Below are 23,201 nucleotides of genomic sequence, written 5' to 3'. Positions count from 1 at the left end.
GATATTTTTACACTTCCTAGCTTGAAGGGGGGTATCATATGAAATGTAGTTAGTAAGGGTATTATTGTAATTTCCTACAGTTAGTTAGTTAGGATTAAATATCCAAAGTTAATTAAGTGGTTGATTAAGAGATAAGACACTAGGCTATATACAGTCGTGTATATCAGTGTATATACTACACTTTTTGATACTCAATATATGAAAATGTTCTCTCTACAAACTCTCCTCTTCCAACAACTAGTTTCTTCAATTTCATAAAATATATGTCTTCTTCCATTAACTTTTATGATATACACATATCAGGAACAATTTCGACTACGGGCTCACATGAACCCAGTAATTTTTTTCTATATATGTTTAGAAATTTCCTAAATGTCTGTTAATATTTAATTATAAACTCAGTTAGTATTGTATATATTAACTTGAAGTTGATGTAGAAACTCATAAACTTCAAATCCTGAATTCGCTTCTGATACAAATAGGGGTCTAGGTGTAACCCCGCACCATGCTGGTTGATTCATGACCCCAAAAAGAAAAAGGGTTAAAAAACAGGAGACCAGCAACTAACTTACAAGCAAATTGAAGTTAATCTTAATCACACCAACTCATTTTAAAATCTGCCATACGAATATAGAATATAGATTGGCCATCAGATGATTGGTAGCTACTGCGTCTGCATGGACTGACTAAAAATGGTCCCTCTAAAAGAACTAATCACTACAGTAGTTGTGCATGACAAGGATTTGAGTGATTTTACAAGACAACAAGGCCATTTTCCAGTTTTGACCCTCCTAGATCTATATATGGTTTAATTAGATGTTGCTTGGAAGTTGATTAAAGGTATAACTCTGTGGTTAGTGCACAAAAATGGAAGATAGAAATTCAATGACTAAGAATAAATTAAGGATTAGATAAAGGCAGTAGTATTATTAAGTGAAAATGGGATGCATTAAAATTAATGTGCGTGAGAGCATGGAAGAGGAGATATAGACCAGGATAAGTGTGGGCAAAAGTATCCCAAATACTTGGTCCTTTGCCATCTTCATTCCATGCACCTTCGTACTGTAAATTAAGAACAAACTAAATAAATTACAATCAACTCTTTCTAAAAAGCAAATGCAAGCAAAAATACCAAGAGAAAATACATTACTACTTAGAATGAAAATTAACAATATTAGTAATATAATTACCTGATAGGCAGAAGTGGAAGCTCCAAAAAGAAAATCAGATGGAAATATGGTACGATTAAATGGAGTAGAAATGGCACATTTGCAGCCAGAGAAAACTCAGTCCTAGCCCAAAAATTGGCCAAGAAGATCAAAAGACTAATTACTAACAATGGAGCTTGAAAAGCCATAGCCAGTTACTATCTCTGCTTTTACCGAGTTTTTTTCCTTCTTTGTACCGCTTTATAGAGAGTTAATTTGGAGGCCAATAATAGATAGAAGTATCTGTTTTTCTTGTAGATTATCCATAAGGATATTGTAAGATGTGGCCTAATTTGGCATGTGCCAATTTACTTGGTCACAGTGTCCGCTTGTCCTTTAGGCAACTTAGGCAATTGCCTAAGGCCCCTTAATTATGGGGGCCCCATATACATATATATGTATACACTACTCTTTTGTTCTTTAATATTTAGTACATACTTCTTCCGTCTACGGCCCTTAAGAAATAGTAATCATGAGGTGTATTTGACTATTTTTATCCTTATTTATGTTTTAAGTTATAATCTCTATCCATTAAATGTTAACTTTATTTAAGTGTCGCCTCATTAATGACAAATTTTTACTAACGGTATAATGGGGAAGAAATAATTAATTGTGCCTTGAACTTCTAAACGACAAATCATTTGAGATAACTACTTTTAGTAACCACGACAAATAATTTGAGACGGAGGGCGTAGTTTAGAAAAATATACTACTAGTTTGTTAGCATAAAAAAAGGAAGAGAGGTGACCGATAGTAAAAAAAATTACTACCAGTATGAATTGAAAGTGTTAAGGGAGATAGTAAATGTAGAAGCTAATACTCTGATCAATATACTCAATCAGATAAAACGACTCGATATTTTTCCAAATGCCTAGATTCCTTATTCGAATAATGTTGACAGACCCTGTTACGGTTGCCTCGGCGAAAGAAGTTTTTCAAAATTGAAATTGATAAAGTCTTACTTAAGATCAACAATGTCTCAAGAAAGATTGAACGGATTAGTTGTATTGTCAATTGAAAAAGAATTATTAGAAGACATTGATTATAAAAAAGCCATTAGTAATTTTGCGTCTCAAAAAGCTAAAAAAATAAATTTATATATATATTAAGGCCCCTCACTAGAGTTTGGCTTTAGGCCCCTGATATGATTGAGCCGCCCCTCCTGGTCACAAATGTTTCTTGGTGCCAAAGTTTGGTGATGAGGAGGGAGAAATTTTTGATCATTTCTTATTTTCTTTTTGCACAACTTAGAGGCCAAGTTTTGCTCCTATAAAAGGAGAGCCATTTTTTCATTCCAAGAACACACCAATTTGAGAAGAATTAGTTGAGCTTGTCTTCTTCTTTAGAGAGTTTTTGTAGGAGAGTTGTGTTGGGAAAACACTTGTGTGAACCCATCTTTGGAGTGATCTTGAGAGTTACTCTCTTGAGGTTTTTGGGATATTAGAGTATTTAATTACTCTAATTTTTTACTCTCTTTTGTACCCGTTGGTGTTATTAAATTTGCCCCTCTTTTGATTGTGGATGTAGGTCACGTTAACCGAATCACGTTAAATATTAGTTTCTCACTATCTTTGTTATTGTCTTTAATTGACTGCTTTGTCTAATTCTGTACTATCCCGGATCAGAGCTTAGTTAATCCGGGTTTTGTCTACTTGTCATCATGACGATAACAGAGATTTATGTTGAGTAAATTACCGAAGTGCAAACTTCAGAATGTGGCAACTGACAATGGAAGCTATCCTGGTTCAGGATGGTTCAGATATGGAGCTGCAAGGAAAGGAGAACAAATCAGAAAAAAAAAAAATGACGGACGGGGAATTTGCTAGCCTTGATAAAAAGGCGAGATCTAGTATTATATTAAATCTCTCTGATGATGTATTACGTGAAGTAGCTTCAGAAACCGCTGCTAAAGGCATGTGGGAAAAATTGAAAGTTTTGTATATGAAAAAGGACAGTATAGAATAGACTCTACTTGAAGCAGAAACTTTACACGTTTCGCATGAATGAAAGTACTTCCATACTCTCACAGCTTGACGAATTTGATTCCATTCTTATGGATTTTAGTAATAAAGATGTTAAAATTGAGGAAGAGGATCAAGCCGTTTTGTTAATATACTTCCTACCCCAATCCTTGAAGCATTTTAGAAATATTATACTTTATGGAAAAGAAATTATCTCTTATAGAAAAATCAAATCTATGCTAATATATAAAGAACATATATATAGAGATATTACTGGGGAAGGTAGTGGAAATCAGGTTATTGATTTATTTGTTAGAAGTAGATATGATGCAAAGTCCAGATACAACAATTTAGTGTGTCATTATTGTCATAAAAAAGGTCACATCAAGTTTGAGTGTCCTAATTTGAAAAAGGAAAAAGAAAAGAAAAATGAGCACGGGGATTTCAACACCGCTAAAGCAAATGTTGCTACTGATGAGATTGAAGAAGCTATATTTTTAGTAACTTAAAATAATTTTAATTCTATCGATGAATGGATTTTATATTCGGGTTGTTCGCATCATATGTATCCCAACAACGGCTTGTTTTCTACATATGATTTTGTTGAAGATGGAGTTGTTTTGATGGGTAATAATGCTAGTTGGAAAATTGTTGGAAAAGGTACAACATTCAAAATGCATGATAATGTGGTGAGAACTCTTATCAATGTTAGATATGTTCCTGAGTTGAAGAAAAATCTCATTTTTTGGGCACTCTAAAATCTCCTAGGTGCAAATATACATGTGAAGGTGGAGTTCTTGAAGTCTCCCGAGGTGCTCTTATGATTATAAAGGCACGTAAGTCTGGGACGTTGTACACGTTGTTGGGATCTACTGTTACAGGTGTTGCTACTGTTTTGACATTAGACGGAGATCCGTCAAATTTTGACATAATTGAAATTTTGAATATACTCTTCGTGGCTTCCATATTTACAATATTGGCCAAAATCAAGTTAAAGGTAGAGATTTGTAAGATGTTGCCAATTTACTTGGTCACGTGCCAATTTACTTGGTCACAAATGTTTCTTGGTGGCAAAGTTTGGTGACGAGGAGGAGAAAAGTTTGATCAGTTCTTATTTTATTTGCACAACTTGGAGGCCAAGTTTTGCTCCTATAAAAAAGAGAGCATTTCTTTATTTCAAGAACACACCAATTTGAGAAGAATTAGTTGAGCTTATCTTCTTCTTTAGAGGAGTATTTGTAAGAGAGTTGTGTTGGGAAAACTTGTGTGAACCCTTCTTTGGGGTGATCTTGTGAGGTTATTCTTTTGGGGTATTCGGGCAGAGTATTTAGTGGCTCTAATTTTGTACTTGATGTGGCGTGATTTTACGCCACAATCGATGCTTTCTAGCTATAAGTTTTGCTTGTTTTTTAAGCGAGTCTATGTGATTTTACGTGTTTTTTAGTGTTTTTTGTGTAAAGGAACATATTTGGCAAGATCACAAATTAAGTGCGTATCATGGTCGTAAATTGATGTTTACGGACCGTATTTACAATACGGGCCGTATTCCATGGTCGTGTTTTAACGAACCGTAAAGTCAAACCGAGAAGATGGTGGTTTACGAGCTAGGTTTACGGACCGTTCGGTACGGTCCGTATTCCATCACGTATTTAAAGAGAGCATTGTGTAAAGTTGAAAAGGATGTTGAAATACGACCATGTTTTTACGACCGTAAACCACTTTACGGTCCGTATTTAAAAAGGGAAGTGATCTTGTGTACCGAGCAAACCAACTTGGGCGTAAACCATTTTTACGGTCCGTAAAGTGATTTACGGACCGTATTTCATCATGACGGACCGAAGTGCAAAATCGTAACTTGTTTATTTTTCCAAACATATAAATAGTTCATTGTAGGGTTTTAGTAGGAGTTCTCTCATATTTTTTAGTTTTGACTTAGAACATACAATACTCTCAAGTTTTTGAAGGTTCTAACATCAATCGAATTTACTCTCTTATTCAAAGTAAGCAATTATGAATCCTTCAATTTCTTATTTCTTGTTCTTTGTCAGCGAGTAGCTAATTTCCCTTACTAGGGTTGTGAACCCGTTGTGATTGATATACAAATAATGGATCATTAGGGTTTGTTTATTCTTCATTCTTCATTCATAATTAATGGTTGCAAACATTGATTAAAGCCACAAACCTTTGATTTATTTGGGAAAATAATTAGGGTTGGTAAGAATAAATAACAAGAACTCAAAGCATTAAACTTTGTTTAATAAATTCACTTAGGAATAAGAAGAATTTACTTGGCATGATTAATCATTCTTCATAACCACTTTCTTATATTTGGGAAAATCATAGAAAGACATAATCTTTATTTATTGGGAAATAGTAGAGATTAACACGTAGATTAAGTGCATTCATTCTATGATCCATTTGAGTATATCAAGGACATACACCCTATCTAACGGGGACACAACCTTAGTTTCTCTTACCATAAATTCCCACCAAATACATAGATTAGCAATTAGTCATAGAAAAACCAATTTTTACCAAAATCATCGGATTAAGACATTAGACCTAGAACTTAGCATCTACGATTTTAGTAACCTTTTCACACCATATTCCCTGTGGGATTCGACCCCCAACCTTGTTGGGTTACTATATTTGACAACGTCGCGTTATACCATTAATAGTGTGCACTCTCTTTTGTGCTTTGTACTCTCTTTTGTAACCGTTGGTGTTCGTAAATTTGCTCCTCTTTTGATTGTGGATGTAGGTCAAGTTGACTGAAACATGTTAAATCTTTGTCTCCTATTATCTTTGTAATTGTCTTTAATTGCTACTTTGTCTAATTTCGCATTTATCTGGACACCCCATCCTAACAGATGTTAATAACATGCCACGGGACACGATCGTTTTCTGTAGCCCATCACAAATTAAATGAGTAATTGTGGCTGGTTTTAGTTGCATTTGTCAATCATTCAAGCATAACTCAGTGTCCCAAGTTGTTAAGGGGCGGCTCAACAATTTGTGTGGCCTAAATCCAACCTTTGATAGGAGACCTTAAAAAATATTTTTTAACAATTTGTGTGTGTGTATATATATATATATATATATATATAGTCTATTTCCTAACTTTTCGAGATGCAAAGTTATTAATAATATTTATAATCGATTTCTTTTAACAATTATATTTCAACTGATAATATAGCTAATCAATTTAATTTCTCTTCAAACATTGTTAATTCGGAAAAGGGCCAAAAATGCCCCTGAGCTATCAAAAAAGATTTAAGTATGCCCTTCATCAATCTATTTTGCTAAAATTACCCCTCTAGTTGCCTTCGGAGTAACGAACTATATATTCTACTATTCGCTGGCCTTAATTTCGAAACTAATTTCGAAACAGTAGAAACATTAAACCTTAGGTGACCCAGTTATATCCCCGGCCTTAAATTCGATGCTTCCAAAATACTTCGAATTCAGTAAAATTAATACTCTAAACTATTCGACTTTTACGTTGAAAATTATCTTCCGTTTCAAATTAAATGTCTTTCCTATGGTTCTTGCTGTAATAGTACCCCTTGTCTGGAAAGAAAATCTGTCAACCAGATATATGAAACCAAAAAATGTCAGTGGTCCTATTAAAAATTCCTAAGGGCCTTAGACTTCTCTTGGTTTCATGTATGTTCTCCTCAACTTCCATGGAGCTTTTGCTTCCACGGAGTTTTTTTTTATTTTATTTTTTTAATTTTTTTACACATAAGGGTTGGGGAAGGCGAAATGGGAAAGGAGATCACAACGTGGGGACTCGAATTCTTAACAAGATGAAAGTTTAGGTAGCTAACCAACTGAGCTATTAGATCTCTACGCTTCCATGGAGTTAGATGGAAATAGAATTTCTTTTTTTAGTTAGATTTTTTGTTCGGGTCGGGTTAATCCGAAAAACGAGTACATATGGATGAGTCTTTTTAATAGGTCATGTGTTTTAATTTTGGCCCATAAAAAGTTGTCACGTGGAATTTAAATAGACATTTTTTTTAATTAGTGTTGAATGTTAGTCAAAAGCATAAGTGAGCCAAAAAGATAACCGAAGAGGTATTTTTAACAAAATAGATGGATGAAGGGTATATTTAGACCTTTTTCGATAGTTCAGGGCATTTCATTTACCCTTTTCCATTGTTAATTTAGGTAAGATTTTTTCAATTTTAATTTTGAAAAATTTCTTTCCACGTAACAACTGTTACAGAAACTGTTAACATTATTCTATAAGTGACTGAAAAACAATCAGGCTTTATATCAATTAAAGTATTATTTTCTACATATATTACTTTCCCTAACACTTTTAATTCGAAGAGTTCAAACCATCAATATTAGGATGACTATTATGTTTTCGAGCTCATATGTTGCTAATTTTTTTTTTTTTTTGGATTCTCTCTAGTTTCTACTAATTTTAAATAAGCATTTCTTACTTGTGGAGCATGAATCTTATTGTTTTAATACTTTCAATACAATTTTAATTTTTCCATGTGCTTATGACGATGATTTAAAAGTTAGGCTAGGTATATTATTTTTTAAAACTTACATCGCTTAGTAGAAGCAGAAAACAATGTATATATATATGTATTGTAGCACCACTTCAAAGAATGATATAATTCGTACAAAAATTAATCACGCCACAACGTACCAATTTAAATTATGACAACCGTAAAATGTACAAATAATCTAGAGTTTACATCGATTAGTCCTTCTTGTACTCTTTGATATTTTCCTTTCATATTAGATCTTCAAAAAGTGTTTTTTCTTTGGGCAATCAAAAGACTATTCCTGTTACCTAAAATAATACTCAACCGTTGGAGTCATAGAACATTTTTCTTCCTTTGTTATAGAAAAATATTGTACTTTTCTATTTACGGTACTCAATTTTTTCTTTTGAAAGAAAATTCATTTATTACCAGTAAAATAATGAATCCTTCATAATTGAGGGGCCTAAGGTCATTACCTTGGTTGCTTTATGCTAAAGCCGGCCCTCTTTTTTCTTTTTCACTTATCTCATATATATATCTACTACATATGGTGATAAAGGTCATTGACCCTCATTCAAAGTTGTGGCTGAGAAAGTAGTAATTTCAATGCAGATGCAGTTCTCACTATCTATAGAAAGAAAAGGAATTAAAAAAAAAAAAAAAATCTTGTAGAATTCTCAAAAAAGTTCTGTGATTTCCTCCGGAAAAATATAATTAATTATTTGCTTTTCACATTCTGTGAAGAGCTGACAGTATAATGAATTTTTTTTTTTTTAATGTAATTAATTTAATTTGTTATAAAATGTTACATATACTTTCTAATTGACCTGACAATGTAACTTTTGTTTTACCCTAGCGGTTTATAGAATTTTATAAAAATTATTTTTGCTCAAAAAGTGTCTTAAAGCACTTCTCCACCGAATTTTTTTTTTTTTTAAAACCTTTCACGAAACATTTATCTGTCATTTATTTTTAGCTCTCATGATTACCTACAAATTAAAGGGTGTAGGATTACACCAAAGTATGGTCAAGTTAGCAATTAATGACAAGGAAAATGTGCCGAACTATATAAGGCTATAAATTGCACAACCTTGACAGTAATTCCAGAGAATGACAACCCCATAAGTGCCAAAGATTACAAGTCAATAGCATGTTGCACTGGCCTTTATAAATTGATTTATAAGATGCTAGCCTCAAGGATACAGAAGATCATTTCAGACACTATTTGTGATGCTCCAGCTGGTTTTGCGCTTGGAAGTAAAATAAGGAACAATATTATTTTGCATGAATTAGTCCAAGGTTATTCAAGAAAAGACATTTCTCCTAGATTTATGATAAAAATTGACCTACAGAAAGCTTATGATTCTGTAGATTGAATACTCCTAGGACAGATGTTGACAGAGTTGGAATTTCTTGATTTGATTATCAAATGGATACTAGAGTGTGTTCAAACAGTAAACAGTAAACTACACAATTTTTGGTTAATGGGGAATCGACCGTTCCACTTAATGTTGCTAGAGTCTTGAGATAAGGCGATCGTATATCACTTTTCTCTTTGCAATAGCTATAGAATACCTTAGCAGAGGTTTGGCAGGAATGAAGCAAGGCCGGCTGAAGAGCCAAGCAACTAAAGCAAAAGCCTTAGGCCCCCCTATACTTTTATGCCTCACTCTTAATAATTACTAATAGGTTCAATCTTTCGTGATTAATTTTTTTTCCAAAAAATATTAGATCCTCCAAGGTAAAAAAGAAATGACCTTTGTAAAAAAAGAAAGATATTATTTTCCTTTTTCATTACTCAATTTATCTTAAAAAGAAGGATATATTACTTATACATGACATATACATAATATATAATCTATAAGTAATGTATTTGCTTTATATAAACAGTGTATAACTATGTTTAAACAATATATCAACGCTATTTCTAGGGTTTTTGTTAGGATATTGACTGGATGTTTATTACAGATGATAATCTTGCTTGGAAGGATCTAATCCGGAAATTTGAAGCCAAAAGGAGAACAATTAGGCCAAAAACTGAAGAATTCCATTGCTATCTTTTTAAAGCCTCAGAAATTTCAGATTTGCAGAACCAGTCTCGTTCTGTAAGGAGAAAAAAACCCGACAATACACAATGATAGAAAGAATAAATCTAAGAAAAAACAATAAGGAAGGAATGCGGTCAGTTCTCACTCGTCGTTGATAAACATATGATCTTCTTTATTCACTGGTTATTAATTAAAGTGTGTTAATTATAAATTTATAACCGCTTGTGCTAACCCGGATAAGAAGTGGATAGTTGCACTAAAAATGATGATTTAATTTTTCCTAAATAGAAATATAATAAGTAGCGAAGTCACTTTTTGGTGGAAAAACAAATTTATAAACAAGAAGATGTATGTCCACATAAAAATGTTGAAAACTGATATAAGCAGGAAAAAAAAAGTTTTATTAAAATTATTACAATATAAAGTTGTTTACGAAAAATATAAAACAAAAAATAGTATCTTACCGGTAGGACTAAATGATACAAATGAAATGGAGAGTGAGTTAATTATGGGTTTTGCTATAGTAAGGTATTTCTAAAATTACTAAAAATATTAGGATAAAAACATAAAATTCTTGATTTAATTAAAAGTGTTCATATAAAAGTAAAGTTAAAGTTGGAAGGTGACCAACTTATAATTTTTGGTTGATTAATTTGATATTCACCAAAGACTAAAACAAGCTAAAGGTGTTTTTAAGATTAGCTGAACACCCTTTAAGTGGGATTTTACTTTTGTTGAATTTAGGTTGTGTTTGGTATGCCAATTTTTTTTTTTTTATATTTGCTTGGTCAAAATGTTTTGGAAGACATATTTTCTAGAAAAATAAATCTCGTAAAAATGAAGAAAATGACTTCTCAAATGAAAGTATGGAAATAAATTTCATAAGTGACATTCCAAGTTCATTTATCTCCTCTCTACCCACCTGACACTCCCCCCACCCCTTGACCATCCCACCCCTCTCCACCCTCGAAACCCCACTCCCCTATTCTATCTCAATCCCATAGTGTTTTGCCAAATTATATATAAATGCTCTTGTAATAACATATTTTTGCTTACTTACTAAACACTAAACAATAAGTAAGAAACCCACTACTTTTCCAAACACTTTCTAGGAAAGCATTTTCTTCCGTACAAAACATACCCTTAGGGGTAGTTTGGTTGGAAACAAGTTATCCCAAGATAACTTAGCCTAAGATTAGTTATCCCGGATTAGTTATTTCACCCTCCCACTGGGATAAAATAACACTACAATCCCGAAATAACTAATCCCGGAATTAGTTATACCACCATTTTATCCCAACCAAACATAAGATAAATTCATCTTAAATATAATCCTGAGTTTATTTATCCTTATCCCTTGTACCAAACGAGCCCTTAGATTATATAGGATCGTGTGGTATGACGTATATAAAATTAGTTATTATAAGGGAAAATTAGGCGAAATACTCCTGTTACATATTACTTGTTATGATACTAAAGTTGTTTGGTCCAAAATATTTGTCATATATCAAGATATAAAAAATTATTATTTTCCACCTTTACCATTTAATGAATGTAAAGAGAGATTAATATAGCAAAAGATTAGTATCAAATTGAGATCAAATAATAAATATGAATAATTTAGCAAACAGGACAAGTAAAATGAATCGGAAGAACTACCAAGGCCATATTCAAATGCACATAAAACATGAATATTTACTTGAGCACTTTGGTTAAAGCATTTAGTAAAGTACTCGTTTCCAGTGAACAGTTAAAGCTGAAAACTTCGTAGCTAAATGCATTTGATCCAGACATGATAGTATCAAATAAACGCTACCAATAATCAAGAAAGAAGCACATAACATGTGCATATAACACAAAAATATCTTGATCACCGTAATAGTATGAATGGATGTCCATAGAAAATCTAACTATGCTTCCCGGGAGATGAATCAAGAGAAAATCTAACTATAGTTGTAAAATTGTTTGATTGTGGAACTCCAGATACAATGCTCAAGATATCATCTAGCACCAGGAACGCCGAATGCTGCTGGTACCTGAACTATGAAGGGTACACTGCTTGCATGTAACTTCTAACAAATGAAACTGTATTCTGCATCCAGTTCATCAGGTTCTAAATCTTTTTCCACGTTACAAGAATCAAATATTGACCAAGCCACCGTCTGGTGGATCTTTCACATCTCAGAGAAAGGTTGTCCAGAGAAATCAAATCCAAGATCCCCATATGACAGCTACTATGGCTATCACCAAGGTAGAAGAAATTATAAGGAGCCACATACCGCAGCTTACATGAATCACTGGTATACAATGCTAACCATTTTATCCTACATGGCACGTCTTGGTAACACCACTAGCACTCCAGCATCAAAGGTAGACAATGTGATCAGCTTAAAGCACTGACAAATTAAAGTGGATCTATCTCCCCTTCCTCTAATTCATATTCCATAGGTAAAACGTCAACCAGCAATGACCAGTCCTTCTCTCCACTCAGATCCTTCTCTTTCGTTGATAAAACTTCTGAATCAAGCACTATGCATGTATCACCAACTACATCTTGCTCATCTTCAGTAACATGTCCATTAAAAAATGATGAGGTTAACTTGTCTAATGACTTGATAGAGGTCTGGGATGCTGGATTTAACCTGGCACAATCCTAGATATCTGAAATGTGTGGGTCTAATGATCCATCGTCCCCTATATCCTCCTCCTTGAACATCACTCCCTTGGGACTTGGACTATCACTGCAATCTACCTCTTTCAGCACAACTTTTAGAGGAATGGAATATTTGATTACTTCAAAATCACAGCTTAGTGATGGCAGAAAAACATAAATGACAGGATATTCCAAAATAACTTTATTGGCTAGTTGTTCACACAGCGGGGCTTTTATATTTAACTGATAGAAAGGTGATTTTGACCCCTGCAATCCAACAAATACCTTTCCATCAGCAGTATTTACTATAAATAGCTCATTCAAGGATCATGATCATATATACTAAAAAACATAAACAATAAGATAATACACATCAAAAGAAGTAAAACAAAAACAAGAGCAAAATTTGTACCTACGAGAAATAAATGAAGAGTAAGCAAAATCAAGCCACCCAAACATTGCTTAATAAACATCCAGGATCATGCAGCACGTGAAAATCAAGCCACCCAAACATTGCTTAATAAACATCCAGGATCATGCAGCACGTGTTCCGACAGATGTCATTCTTATGCTAAAAACAGGATTAAGAGCCAATCTATTCAAAAAGTAAGAGCTCTTCCAAAGAAATTACATGAGCAGCTTTTCTCATCAAACCCGCATGCAAAGAAGAGCAACGTAATGGTTTTACACAGAACAGAAGCATCAATTTAAATGGAAGGCTATGTACTTCCTATTGGAACACTAAAATAAATGACCTACTTACTGAAGTTATCACACCTTGAATTCAGAACAGAACTAAAAAAGGCAAGGATATTGTCTCTCTGAATGTATGTCTTTTATCCAGAAGTTGGAACTTTGTAATCAGCTATATGTAGAGAACAGATTTCATATAGCAAGTTTGACTGTGCATACTCATTAACATGATCATAAATTCATACATTCGCAAATATCCAAAGAGAGACCTTTGGATATTTGCGAATGAAAAGTTTAAGACAGTTCAGAGACTCTTCACAAAATTGCTTCAGTGGATGATTCCAGCGGCCAGGTTTCAAATGAGTCTCAAGCACAGAGCAGAGACTTGTGTCTTCATGTACCCTGCATCGAAAGCAATTATATAACTACTCAAAGCTTCTCAAGGTGGTGCCAATAGTATGCAGAACACTACTATTTAGATCAAATTAGAGAACACTCTAGTGTAGTAAACAAACGGGATAAAGTTGGTCAAGGGCATTTACCCGTGGTCAATAAACACAACATCTGTTGAATCAAACCGCCATTCAATTGTCCAAGATATGAACTTATTCCTGCGGGAAATACATAAAAGTGTAGTGCATTAAAATTTCTGAAAATGCACTGATGCATCATACCAACATCAGATAATCGATACACATATCCTTATTTCACACAGAGTAGGGGAAGAGGACGTCAATGAAAAACAAAGCAATTACTAATTCTTGTTGATAAGAATGATGATAAATCAGCAACCAAGTCTTAATTAAAGCTCAACTGTAGCACAAGAAGTATACTCAAGTGGCGCTTACAAAATTGTTGACTCTTTGAGGATTGGCCCCGTCAAGGGGAAATTCATGAATAGATACTATCCTTGATGGAAAAGGAAAAAAGCACCTTAATGGACGAACATAAAGTGCATGTCGCTCCTGGCAAAAAGAAAAATTGGTTCAAAACCTTGAAAGAGGGCGCCTAGACAAAAGTTAGAACAAAGAAAGAGTCAACTTTTTTTTGTTGACAAGGGAACCCGCAGCTGCTACCCTTCAGGTGCGCACAAGGTAAACCCCATTCCAGTGTAATAGCCCGCAAACCACACAGGAGAGGTAAATGCACTAGGCAAGCCTCGTACGACAAGCTTGACCGAAAAAGCATGCAGGGGGTTTTGAACCTAAGACCTCCCATTGAGGAGATCACCTGCTCAACCACCCTTGCGAGTAAAAGTCAACTTGTTCTAAACTACGTAATGACTTGATCCTCTTCCGATGTATGTAGGCCGCTCAGAGTTCTATTCTAGGTTCAGTCACCTTAAAAAAGACTAAGGTCCTTTTCCAACATAGTAGAAAACGTGGTTTAACTATCGGATCTTGATTGTTTAAGTGCAGAAAAAAGAAAAATCAATGAGAATGATATAAGGCCAAACAAAATGAATTTTATTTCTGATTGAGAATTTCTACTATACAATCAAATGAAAGGAGGAAAAACAAATAAAATAGTGTTTCTAGGCTAATAATTGATCAGGTGTTGGTGCATAGCGCTTCCAGGCGCTCCTTGTTTTCTAAATCGGTTGAGTCGTGAGAAGTCATCAGGGCTATATCAGAGCATGCACCATACTCCTTTCCGGTAATAAGGCTCTTAATTTGATTTCTTCAACTTCTTTCTCAGTAGCTTCTAAAAGGACTTCATATTTAAGTTTTTTTATTTCGTGCAACTTTTTAATATTCTCTTTTACCTTATCTAGGAATTAACGAATATATGACACTTCTTTAACCTTTTCATGTTCTTCAATCTTGGCATATGTAAGACGTTCTCCGGCTATTGAAAACAACTCTAATCTTACAGCCATAGAGTCAACTGTGCCTAGTCATACGAAGCAGCTAACTCAAAAAGGACATCAATAAGTTCCTCAATGGGGAAATATCCACATCCTCCATCATCGTGGCAAGATTCACTTGGACTTCTTTTTCAAGCTCAGAAACCCGGTCTATTACACTTTTGGAAAGCTTAACCTAAATCAAAGTCCAAAGTTTCAAAATAAATTCCTTTCAGTGGTTTAAGACAACTTTTTTCCCATCATACACAAACACTACAGATGTCGGACGTTTGTGTAAATCAGAATCCAATTTTGCTGTAACTCTACGAGGAATAGAATTTGCCTCTTACTCTGCTTTAGTTGTAGAAGATGATATCCTGGGGTCCAGTCCCGCTATACACTCATCTCTATCTTGTGGCCTTCCTCGTTGTAATGCTCCACCGACGTTTGACCGCAAGAAAAAAGGGAACAAACAGTTAGTAATGTTATTTTAGATATACTCAAAGGCTGAAAGTTTTAATCATTACCTCTTTAGTAGGAGCTGCACAATCCTAGAAGAGCTACCAATAATCTCAACCAAATGTAAATCAGTGTCTCCTAACGGGTTTAAACGTCGCTTTGCTCGCTTCCAACAACGATCTCCATGATTGTTACAACTCTCACCTTAAGATAACCACTTGTTAGCAGCATCTACAGGTACACCTAATGGAAAGAAATATTTGTCATCTTTGATGAATTTGAGCATTGTACATTTTCTCTTTGAACTCCTTCATGTAGTTGGGTCCTTTGCCTTTTTGGCGCCCAACCACTTAAAACGGGAGACTTGTCAATTACTAAAACCTCATTGCCACGCTTTTGAAGAGTATTGGTAATTAGCTCAACAACATTCACCAAGGATTGCAAGTGGTCTTCAAGAAAGCTCCCATGCACAATTTTTTCTTCATATTGGACCCAATTGGAGGAAATATCGGCTTTGACCAAGATCTAGTCAACACATAAGTTCATGAAAATATTAACCCATATTCTAATGAAGCCTCACGAAAATCTTGCTCCAACTAACCAAGGACATCCGGGTAGAAACCAAATTGGCTTCTGAATCTATTAGGATTATATGACTCAATAATAAAGACAACTCAATCCCTTACAGGATGATAATTTGAGCGAATACTCAAAAAGTTATTCGATTCAAACTTTTTTGCATTGTCATAATCGTATTAGTGGTGTGGATGAGATCGATTGGGCAGTGTTAAAGTCAAAATAACACTTTCTTCTCTATGAATTCGCTTCCTTGCCTCCTCTTTCCCAAAGTACCCCCCAGCAGCACCCTCGCTCGAATATGCGGCCATAAGAGGATCAACTCATTGCTAATGGATAATGAGTCTTGAAGTAATAGCCTAACCCACCATGTTACCAGTCTCAAAAAAAAAAAAAAAAAAAAAAAAAAAAAAAAAAGGTAATAGCCTAACCCACCATCCACGTAATGGGCCGAGAAGTAAGCTCGGGCAAGATCAAGTTGCGAGCATTTTGAAAGTTCCCGGACAACTGAAGTCGCCCTCTTTTATAAAGAGCACAAAGATACAAAACTAATATGATAAAAAGGTAATCAAGTATGTTTCGTCTGTCATATGACTCTTAACTCCTAGCTTATGGAATAAGGCTTTTTCAACCGTCAACCAATTAACAGCTTCATCAATGGCCCAGTTGTATTGTGCGTCAATTTGAAACGAGCAGACTTCTCTTCTTAGCAAAAGTTGTTCATACTTTGCAGCCTCTTGCGCCAAAACTCGACCCATTTCCTCACAGGAATGCTTGGGTTATTCCTATTTCTCTCTCGAATGCATCAAATAAATGTTCACAAGCCTGAGGAAATCCCAAAGTGATATAGATAATTCTCGAACTAAGATAAGCAATGTAAGTGCAAGAGAACACCAAGCTTCGCATAAGGTTTGCATGACGTTTGTATTACGAATATAAGTGAAAAGTAAAGCATATACAGTATCATAAATTTTTGCATCTATCAAGATCTTGTAGCTTCTGCTAAGGACATCTTCATCCCACTCCCAATAACCGGGAATGTATTGAAACTCACCACCGAATGTCAAAGTATCACTCCAAATAGTCTCTTTATTTATGATTAGTCGTCCTAAGCACAGTAAAGAACTTGTAATATTTTAGCATCATGATTGGGGGAGCAAAGGATTCTCGTCTTGGACAGACTGCTGGTGTATTCAAGAGTCCATTCTGCCAAACAAGATGGATTCCTCAAAAGTGGCCACGAAGCAATATACTGACTAATGGTGTATCAACAAACAACCTTGTCTCCACCTTGTCTGAAATTATAGGGTACTTTGACTTAGAGGAAGAAGATACCAAGTAAACCATGCTCATGTTCAAACTGGAAAACAAAAAAAGTGTTTATCAAAACTTTAACTTAGTAAGGAAATAATCGTGATTTTGAATCCAAAGTCTTTGACTCGGCAGTGTAAAGTCTTCACTGTTTACAATGTAAAGTCTTTGCCTCAACTTTGTAAAGTCTTGCCTTACTAAGTTAAAGTGTTGAATAACACTTCTTTTGTGTTGCAGTTTGAACATGGTTTACTGAGTATCTTCTTCCTCCACTTCGAAGTATCTATAATTTCATACCACAAGTACAGCACAGTAGAGACGAGATTGTCTGTTGATACACCATTAGTCGGCTAGTATGTTGATCCCTAGTCACCTTTGAGAAATCCATCTTGTTTGACCGACTAAGTCGTCCGCCCAAGACGTGAATCTTTTGACCCTCCAATCTTCCTACTAGAGATATTGCAATTTCTTTACCGTACCTAGAGGACGAATCATAAATGGAGAGACTAATTGGAGTGATACTTTAACATTCGATGGCAAGTTTCACATTCCCGGTTATTGAGAGTGGGCTGAAGATAACCTTCACAGGAGCTACGAGACCCTGACAAAAGCAAGAATTTATGATGTCGTATATGCTTCACTTTTCACCTATGATCATAATACAATCGTGAAGCTTGGTGTCCTCTTACAAATACATTGCTTACCTCAGCTCGAGAATTATCTAAATCACTTTGGGATTTCCACACAATTGGTGGTCTACCTATACTAGGACCTCCTCAGGCTTATGAACATTTATTTGATGCATTCGAGAGGGAAATAGGAATACCCCACACGTTCCTATGAGGAAATGGGTAGAGTTTTGGCACAAGAGGCTACAAGGATGAACGTCCCTCTAAGAAGAGAAGTCTTCTCATCTCAATCGAAGCACAATGCAATCAGGGCCATTGATGAAGCTATTAATTGGTCGACCGTTAAAGAAGCCTTATTCCATAAGCTAGGAGTCAAGAGTCATAAGACAAACGAAACAGTTTCTCAAAAAAAGACAAACGAAACATAGTTGGTTACCTTTTTATCATGTTGATTATCTATCTTTATGCTCCAGGGTGACTCCATTCATCTTGGAACTGCCAAAACTGTGTGTCATCTAGCGTGTGGGCGAAAAGTTAACCTTGTAGTCCCAGTCTTAGCTAGTCTTAGCTAGTATTTACAGAGGTTTAAACACAATTTTAAAATGCTCGCAACTTGATCTTACCAAGCTTACTTCCCGACCCATTACGCGAATGGTTGGTTAGCCTCTTACTCAAAATTCATTATCCATTAGCAAATGAGACAGTTGATCCTCTTAAGTCCGCGTATTCGAGCGAGGATACCGTTGGGTAAGAGGAGGCAAGGAAGCGTATTCACAGAGAAGAAAGTGTTATTTGGACTTCAACAATGCCTAATAGATCTCATATGCACCATTATCATGATGGCAATGCAAAAAGTTTGAGTCGAATTACTTTTTGAGTCAAATTATCTTCCCTTGAGGGATGGACCTTATCATTGAGCCATATAGTTCTAATAGATTCGGCCACCAATTTAGTTTTTACTAGGATGTCCCTGGTCAGAGGAGCGAGATTTTCGTGAGGCCTCATTACAAGACGGGTTAAAATTTGCACGAATTTGCATGTTGACTAGACCTAGGTCAAAGGCAATGTTTCCTCATATTGGATTTGAAGAATTTTTTATCGTCTAACTATAAGTCTTGGTGCGAAAAGTGCATAGGAGCTTTTTTGAAGATCCCCTGCAATTTTTTGTGAATGTTGTTGAGCTAATTACTTTTCAAAAGCGTGGTAATAACGTTTTGGTGATTGACAAACCTCCCGTTCTAAAGTTTAAAATGGTTAGGCCGCACAAAGGCAAAGGACCCCAGCTACATGAAGGAGTTCAAAGAGAAAATGTGCATGCTTAAATTCATCAAGATGGCAAAAGTTTCTCTCCATTAGACGTACCTATAGATGCTGCTAACAAGAGATCATCTCAAGACGAGAGTGGTAACAATCATGGAGATCGTTGTTCGAAGCGAGTGAAGTGGCGTTCAAGCGGGTTGGGAGACATTGATTTACGTGTGTTGAGATTCTTGACAGGATTGGTAGCCCTTCTAGGAGTGTGACAACTCCTATTAAAAACGTAATGAGTAAAACTTCCTATCTTCCGAGTATAGCCAAACTGACATTACTAATTGTTTGCCCCCCCACCCCCCTTCCCTTTTATGCAACCAATGAGGGCCCCAGGATAGTGATGAGTGTGTAGTGGGACTGGACCCAAGGAAATCATCTTTTACAGCTAAAGAAGAGCAAGAGACAACTTCTATTTCTAGTGATAAAGTTAGAACAAGATTGGGCTCTGATTTACACACACATCAAGCAGCTGCAATGTCCGTGATTGGAAAAAAGTCGTCCTAAACCACCGAAAGGAGTTTATCTTGAAACTTTGAACTGTAATTTAGGCTAAGCTTTCAGAAAGTGATGTAGACCGTATTTTCAAGCTTGAAGAAGAAGTCCAAGTGGTCTTTGGCACAATGATGACAATGATGGATGGGAAGGATGTAGATATTTCCCCTCTAAGGAACTTATTGTCGCCCTTTTTCGAGTTTGTCGCTTCATATGACCGGGCTCGGTAGACTCTATTCGACAAGGCTGGAAGCTGCAAGATCAAAGTTGTTTTTTAATAGCTGTAGAACATCTTACAGATGCCATGATTGAAGAACCCAAAAAGGTTGAAGAAGTGTCATATATTCGTCAATCCCTAGAATCTAGATAAGGTAAAAGAGAAGATAGAAAAGTTGCGCGAAAAAAGAGAACTTAAATAAGAAATCCTTTTAGAAGCTACCGAGAAAGAAGTTGACGAAGCCAAATTAAGAGTCTTGACTGCGAGAGAGGTATTATGCATGGGCTGATATAGCCTTGTTGATTGCTGACGACTCGACCGATTTAGAAAACAAGAAGGAGTGCCTGGAAGTTATGCGCCAAGACCCGATCAATTACAAATTTTGTTTAGATTAGACTAGTAACACTATTTTATTTGTTTTTCCTTCTTTCATTTGATTGTTTCGTAGAAATTCTCAATCAAAAATAAAACTCATTTTATTTCGCCTTATATCGCGCATTCTCATTGATTTTGCTTCTTTCTTTTTTCTGCACTTCAACAATCAAGTTAAACTATAATTTCTACTATGTTGGAAAAGGACCTCAATTGTTTTAATGTGACTGAACTTAGAATAGAACTCTAAACTGCCTACATACCTCGGCGAAAAGGATCAAGTTATTACATAGTTAAGAACAAGTGAGATAAATTGATTTCCACAGATGCTACTAGAGTGGCTCTAAACAAGGCGAAGTGATATGACAAAGGATGGAAATGGAAGAGCGAAATGGAGAAAAGCGATGTCAAATGCTAAAGTCGCCGTTAAACCAAATGGCAATTGCCGAAACTTTTGTATTTTTATGACTTGGAAGATGAGAACCTCCAGAATTTCATTTTTCGACTAAAAAAATATAGACAAGTTGACACAGGAAGAGGTTCTCCATTTCTTTAGTTTCCGGGATCCAAAATCAAGTCATTTGAAGGGATTCATACTGTAAGACTGGCAATATATAATCAAAGCAAAGAAATAAATACCATAAGATTGATGGGTTGACCAAAGAGCAGAATATCACTGCAACTTTATGCATTTGACATTAACAATTTACCTGTTGTTGTAATAAGTTTGATTTTTCTCTCTCTTTGACATTCCACTGGACAGAAACTGTATTTTGGTTCTGCAACTGGCTGCAGCTCTACGAAGGTTTTTAAGAGGGAAAGGAAGCTTAAAATGAGAGTAGCCACATAGCCTCTGTCTCATTCTTCTTGCAGATTCAGCAAATCTCTTAACATCCTCAAGCGTATTATAATCTGCAGAAGGAAAAGGTTGTCAAAGAGCACATCATAATCAGAAAAATAAAGGGAGAAATGCGAAGAAGCCTATTGTTCCATTGAGTACAAATGAATCTAAAGTAGGAGCACTGAATAGATAGTAATCAAACATGTTGATAAATATCACAATGACATGCTCAACAACATTTCACTAAATCTGATGCAAGTCATGTTTCAAGAAAAACTATCAAAGTAAAGCAAAGGTATTTTCATCAATCAAAGAGAGAGAGAGCGAAACTTGGATAAAATTCTCAACGACAAAGGTAATTAATCTTTAGACACCAGTTTCACCAAAATGGTCCAAAGTAAAGAGTTCAACAGAAAGCAAAGACATGGAAAAGGAAAATACGTTAAAAACCCCATTGTGAAGAAGATTCATCATTTTGATAAGAACAGCAGGTCACAGAAAGAGAGGAAGACAAATTGAGAATAACTCAAAGTCCTATTCGTCGATCAAAGAATGCAGCTTTTATATCTTGAAGAGTAAATAGAATCTATGTACTCAAGTTTCACACAACCTTCCAAGTAACTGATTCCACCAGAAAAGCAATTTACAAACAGAAATTTCCAAGCAGTTTAACTCTTGCCTGAAATGTAAATCACATAAAACAACTCAGCAGACAGACCTACAACTGGGCTATGGGTATTTGAGACAATGTAAAGAATTCTCATAAGTAGAGAACTTCAACTACTACTAATAACCTGATAAAGGAATATTAAGAAATTCTAGAGAAAACAAGAATCTCTTCATTAATCAAAGATAATAAAAAACAAGAATCTTTACGCTCAAATATCACCAAAATTGCTCCAAAGCAACGAGTTCCACACAAAGCTATAAAAGGGAAAACATGTTCGCAGTCTCAAAACAAAATCCTCAGATAATTAAAATAAGAATTGATTTCGAAAACCATAAAAATACATACTTTTGCACAAAAAGCACAAATTATGCAAAGGCAATTAACTACATCCTATAATATGTGTTTAATTGTTGTTCGGCAGGCCCCTCAACTGCAGTTATGAGCAGATCTTATAGTTGTATGCTGGCACACCTACTATCCTTTGATTATATAGCTGAATTTTATATATAAACAAAAACAAGATCACCCCACAAAGTGGGGTTTGGGCACACATATTTATCCAAGTCCAAACAAACCCATATACAACTCTTTTTACTATTAATAAAGGCAGAATGATAAAAGGAGGTTATGGTCGAATTGAGAAAGGGGTATGACGTGAGTGAGGGACCTTTTGCCATTACAAGCAGTCCTTTGTTTGTGAGAATTGACCCATGGGCATTTATACTTGCACTCTTCACATTCAACTGGCATAGGTTTTGTCACTAAAGCTGATTCACAAAATCCTTATGGTGGGTCTTGACTCTTTTTCTCCCTGCTTCCTTTTGGCGCAAGGGTTTGTGTTGGGGGTTTTTATAATGCTAGTTGATAGGGAAGGAAGTGGAGTTCTATGCAATTTCCACCTCTACAATATGTATTTTCTTTAATCTACACGTCTTTTCAATATTTTTTTTTGCAAAAGCATTATAGAAAAACTTGCTTTTCAATTGTTTATAGAGATAATATAGATTGAAAACTAGAATACTTTCTAGTCTTTCATTTTTAGTAAACACGGACAAATCTAGAAAGACAAAAATCGACATCGTCTTTCACAGATTATATATATATATAAGATAGAAAAAATTCTTGCGCAACTCAAAGAAAAAAGAACCACAAAATCTTGAACTTTTGCAAGCTCATTCAGATCATAAAGGTATGACTTTTAACTTTTATAGATCAAAAAAATTGTAATGGGTTGAAGTTGTAGCACCACCACAAATCCATCACCACACATATCAATGGATGGGGATGCTGGATGAGTTACATAGATAAGCTTTTCATTAATCATAGTTTTAATAACAACTAAATTTTGATAAACTAAATGAAAGCATAAAACTTCTTTTTCAACGTGTCTTCGTAGTTGCATTTTT

General features: G+C 35.1%; 1 protein-coding gene and 1 long non-coding RNA gene across 2 annotated transcripts; both read right to left on the bottom strand.

Moving 5' to 3' along the window:
• Positions 1-886: 886 nt before the first annotated feature.
• Positions 887-1,436, bottom strand: LOC132063098 (uncharacterized). Its single transcript, XR_009416329.1, has 2 exons — positions 1,191-1,436; positions 887-1,062 (listed from the first exon to the last, which is right to left on the bottom strand). It is a non-coding gene; the product is annotated as an uncharacterized LOC132063098 (long non-coding RNA).
• Positions 1,437-11,468: 10,032 nt separating this feature from the next.
• On the bottom strand, positions 11,469-22,518 carry LOC132063096 (uncharacterized). The gene is made up of 5 exons (XM_059455524.1): positions 22,463-22,518; positions 20,995-21,196; positions 13,614-13,682; positions 13,384-13,473; positions 11,469-12,645 (listed from the first exon to the last, which is right to left on the bottom strand). The coding sequence occupies exons 1-5, from the start codon at positions 22,470-22,472 to the stop codon at positions 12,618-12,620; spliced, it is 399 nt and encodes a 132-aa protein (XP_059311507.1). The 5' UTR covers positions 22,473-22,518; the 3' UTR covers positions 11,469-12,617.
• Positions 22,519-23,201: the final 683 nt, after the last annotated feature.

This window comes from Lycium ferocissimum, chromosome 7 (assembly GCF_029784015.1).
Source record: "Lycium ferocissimum isolate CSIRO_LF1 chromosome 7, AGI_CSIRO_Lferr_CH_V1, whole genome shotgun sequence".
NCBI lineage: Eukaryota > Viridiplantae > Streptophyta > Magnoliopsida > Solanales > Solanaceae > Lycium > Lycium ferocissimum.
Note: the sequence above shows the minus strand (reverse complement) of the source record. Positions and strands in the feature narration are given on the sequence as shown.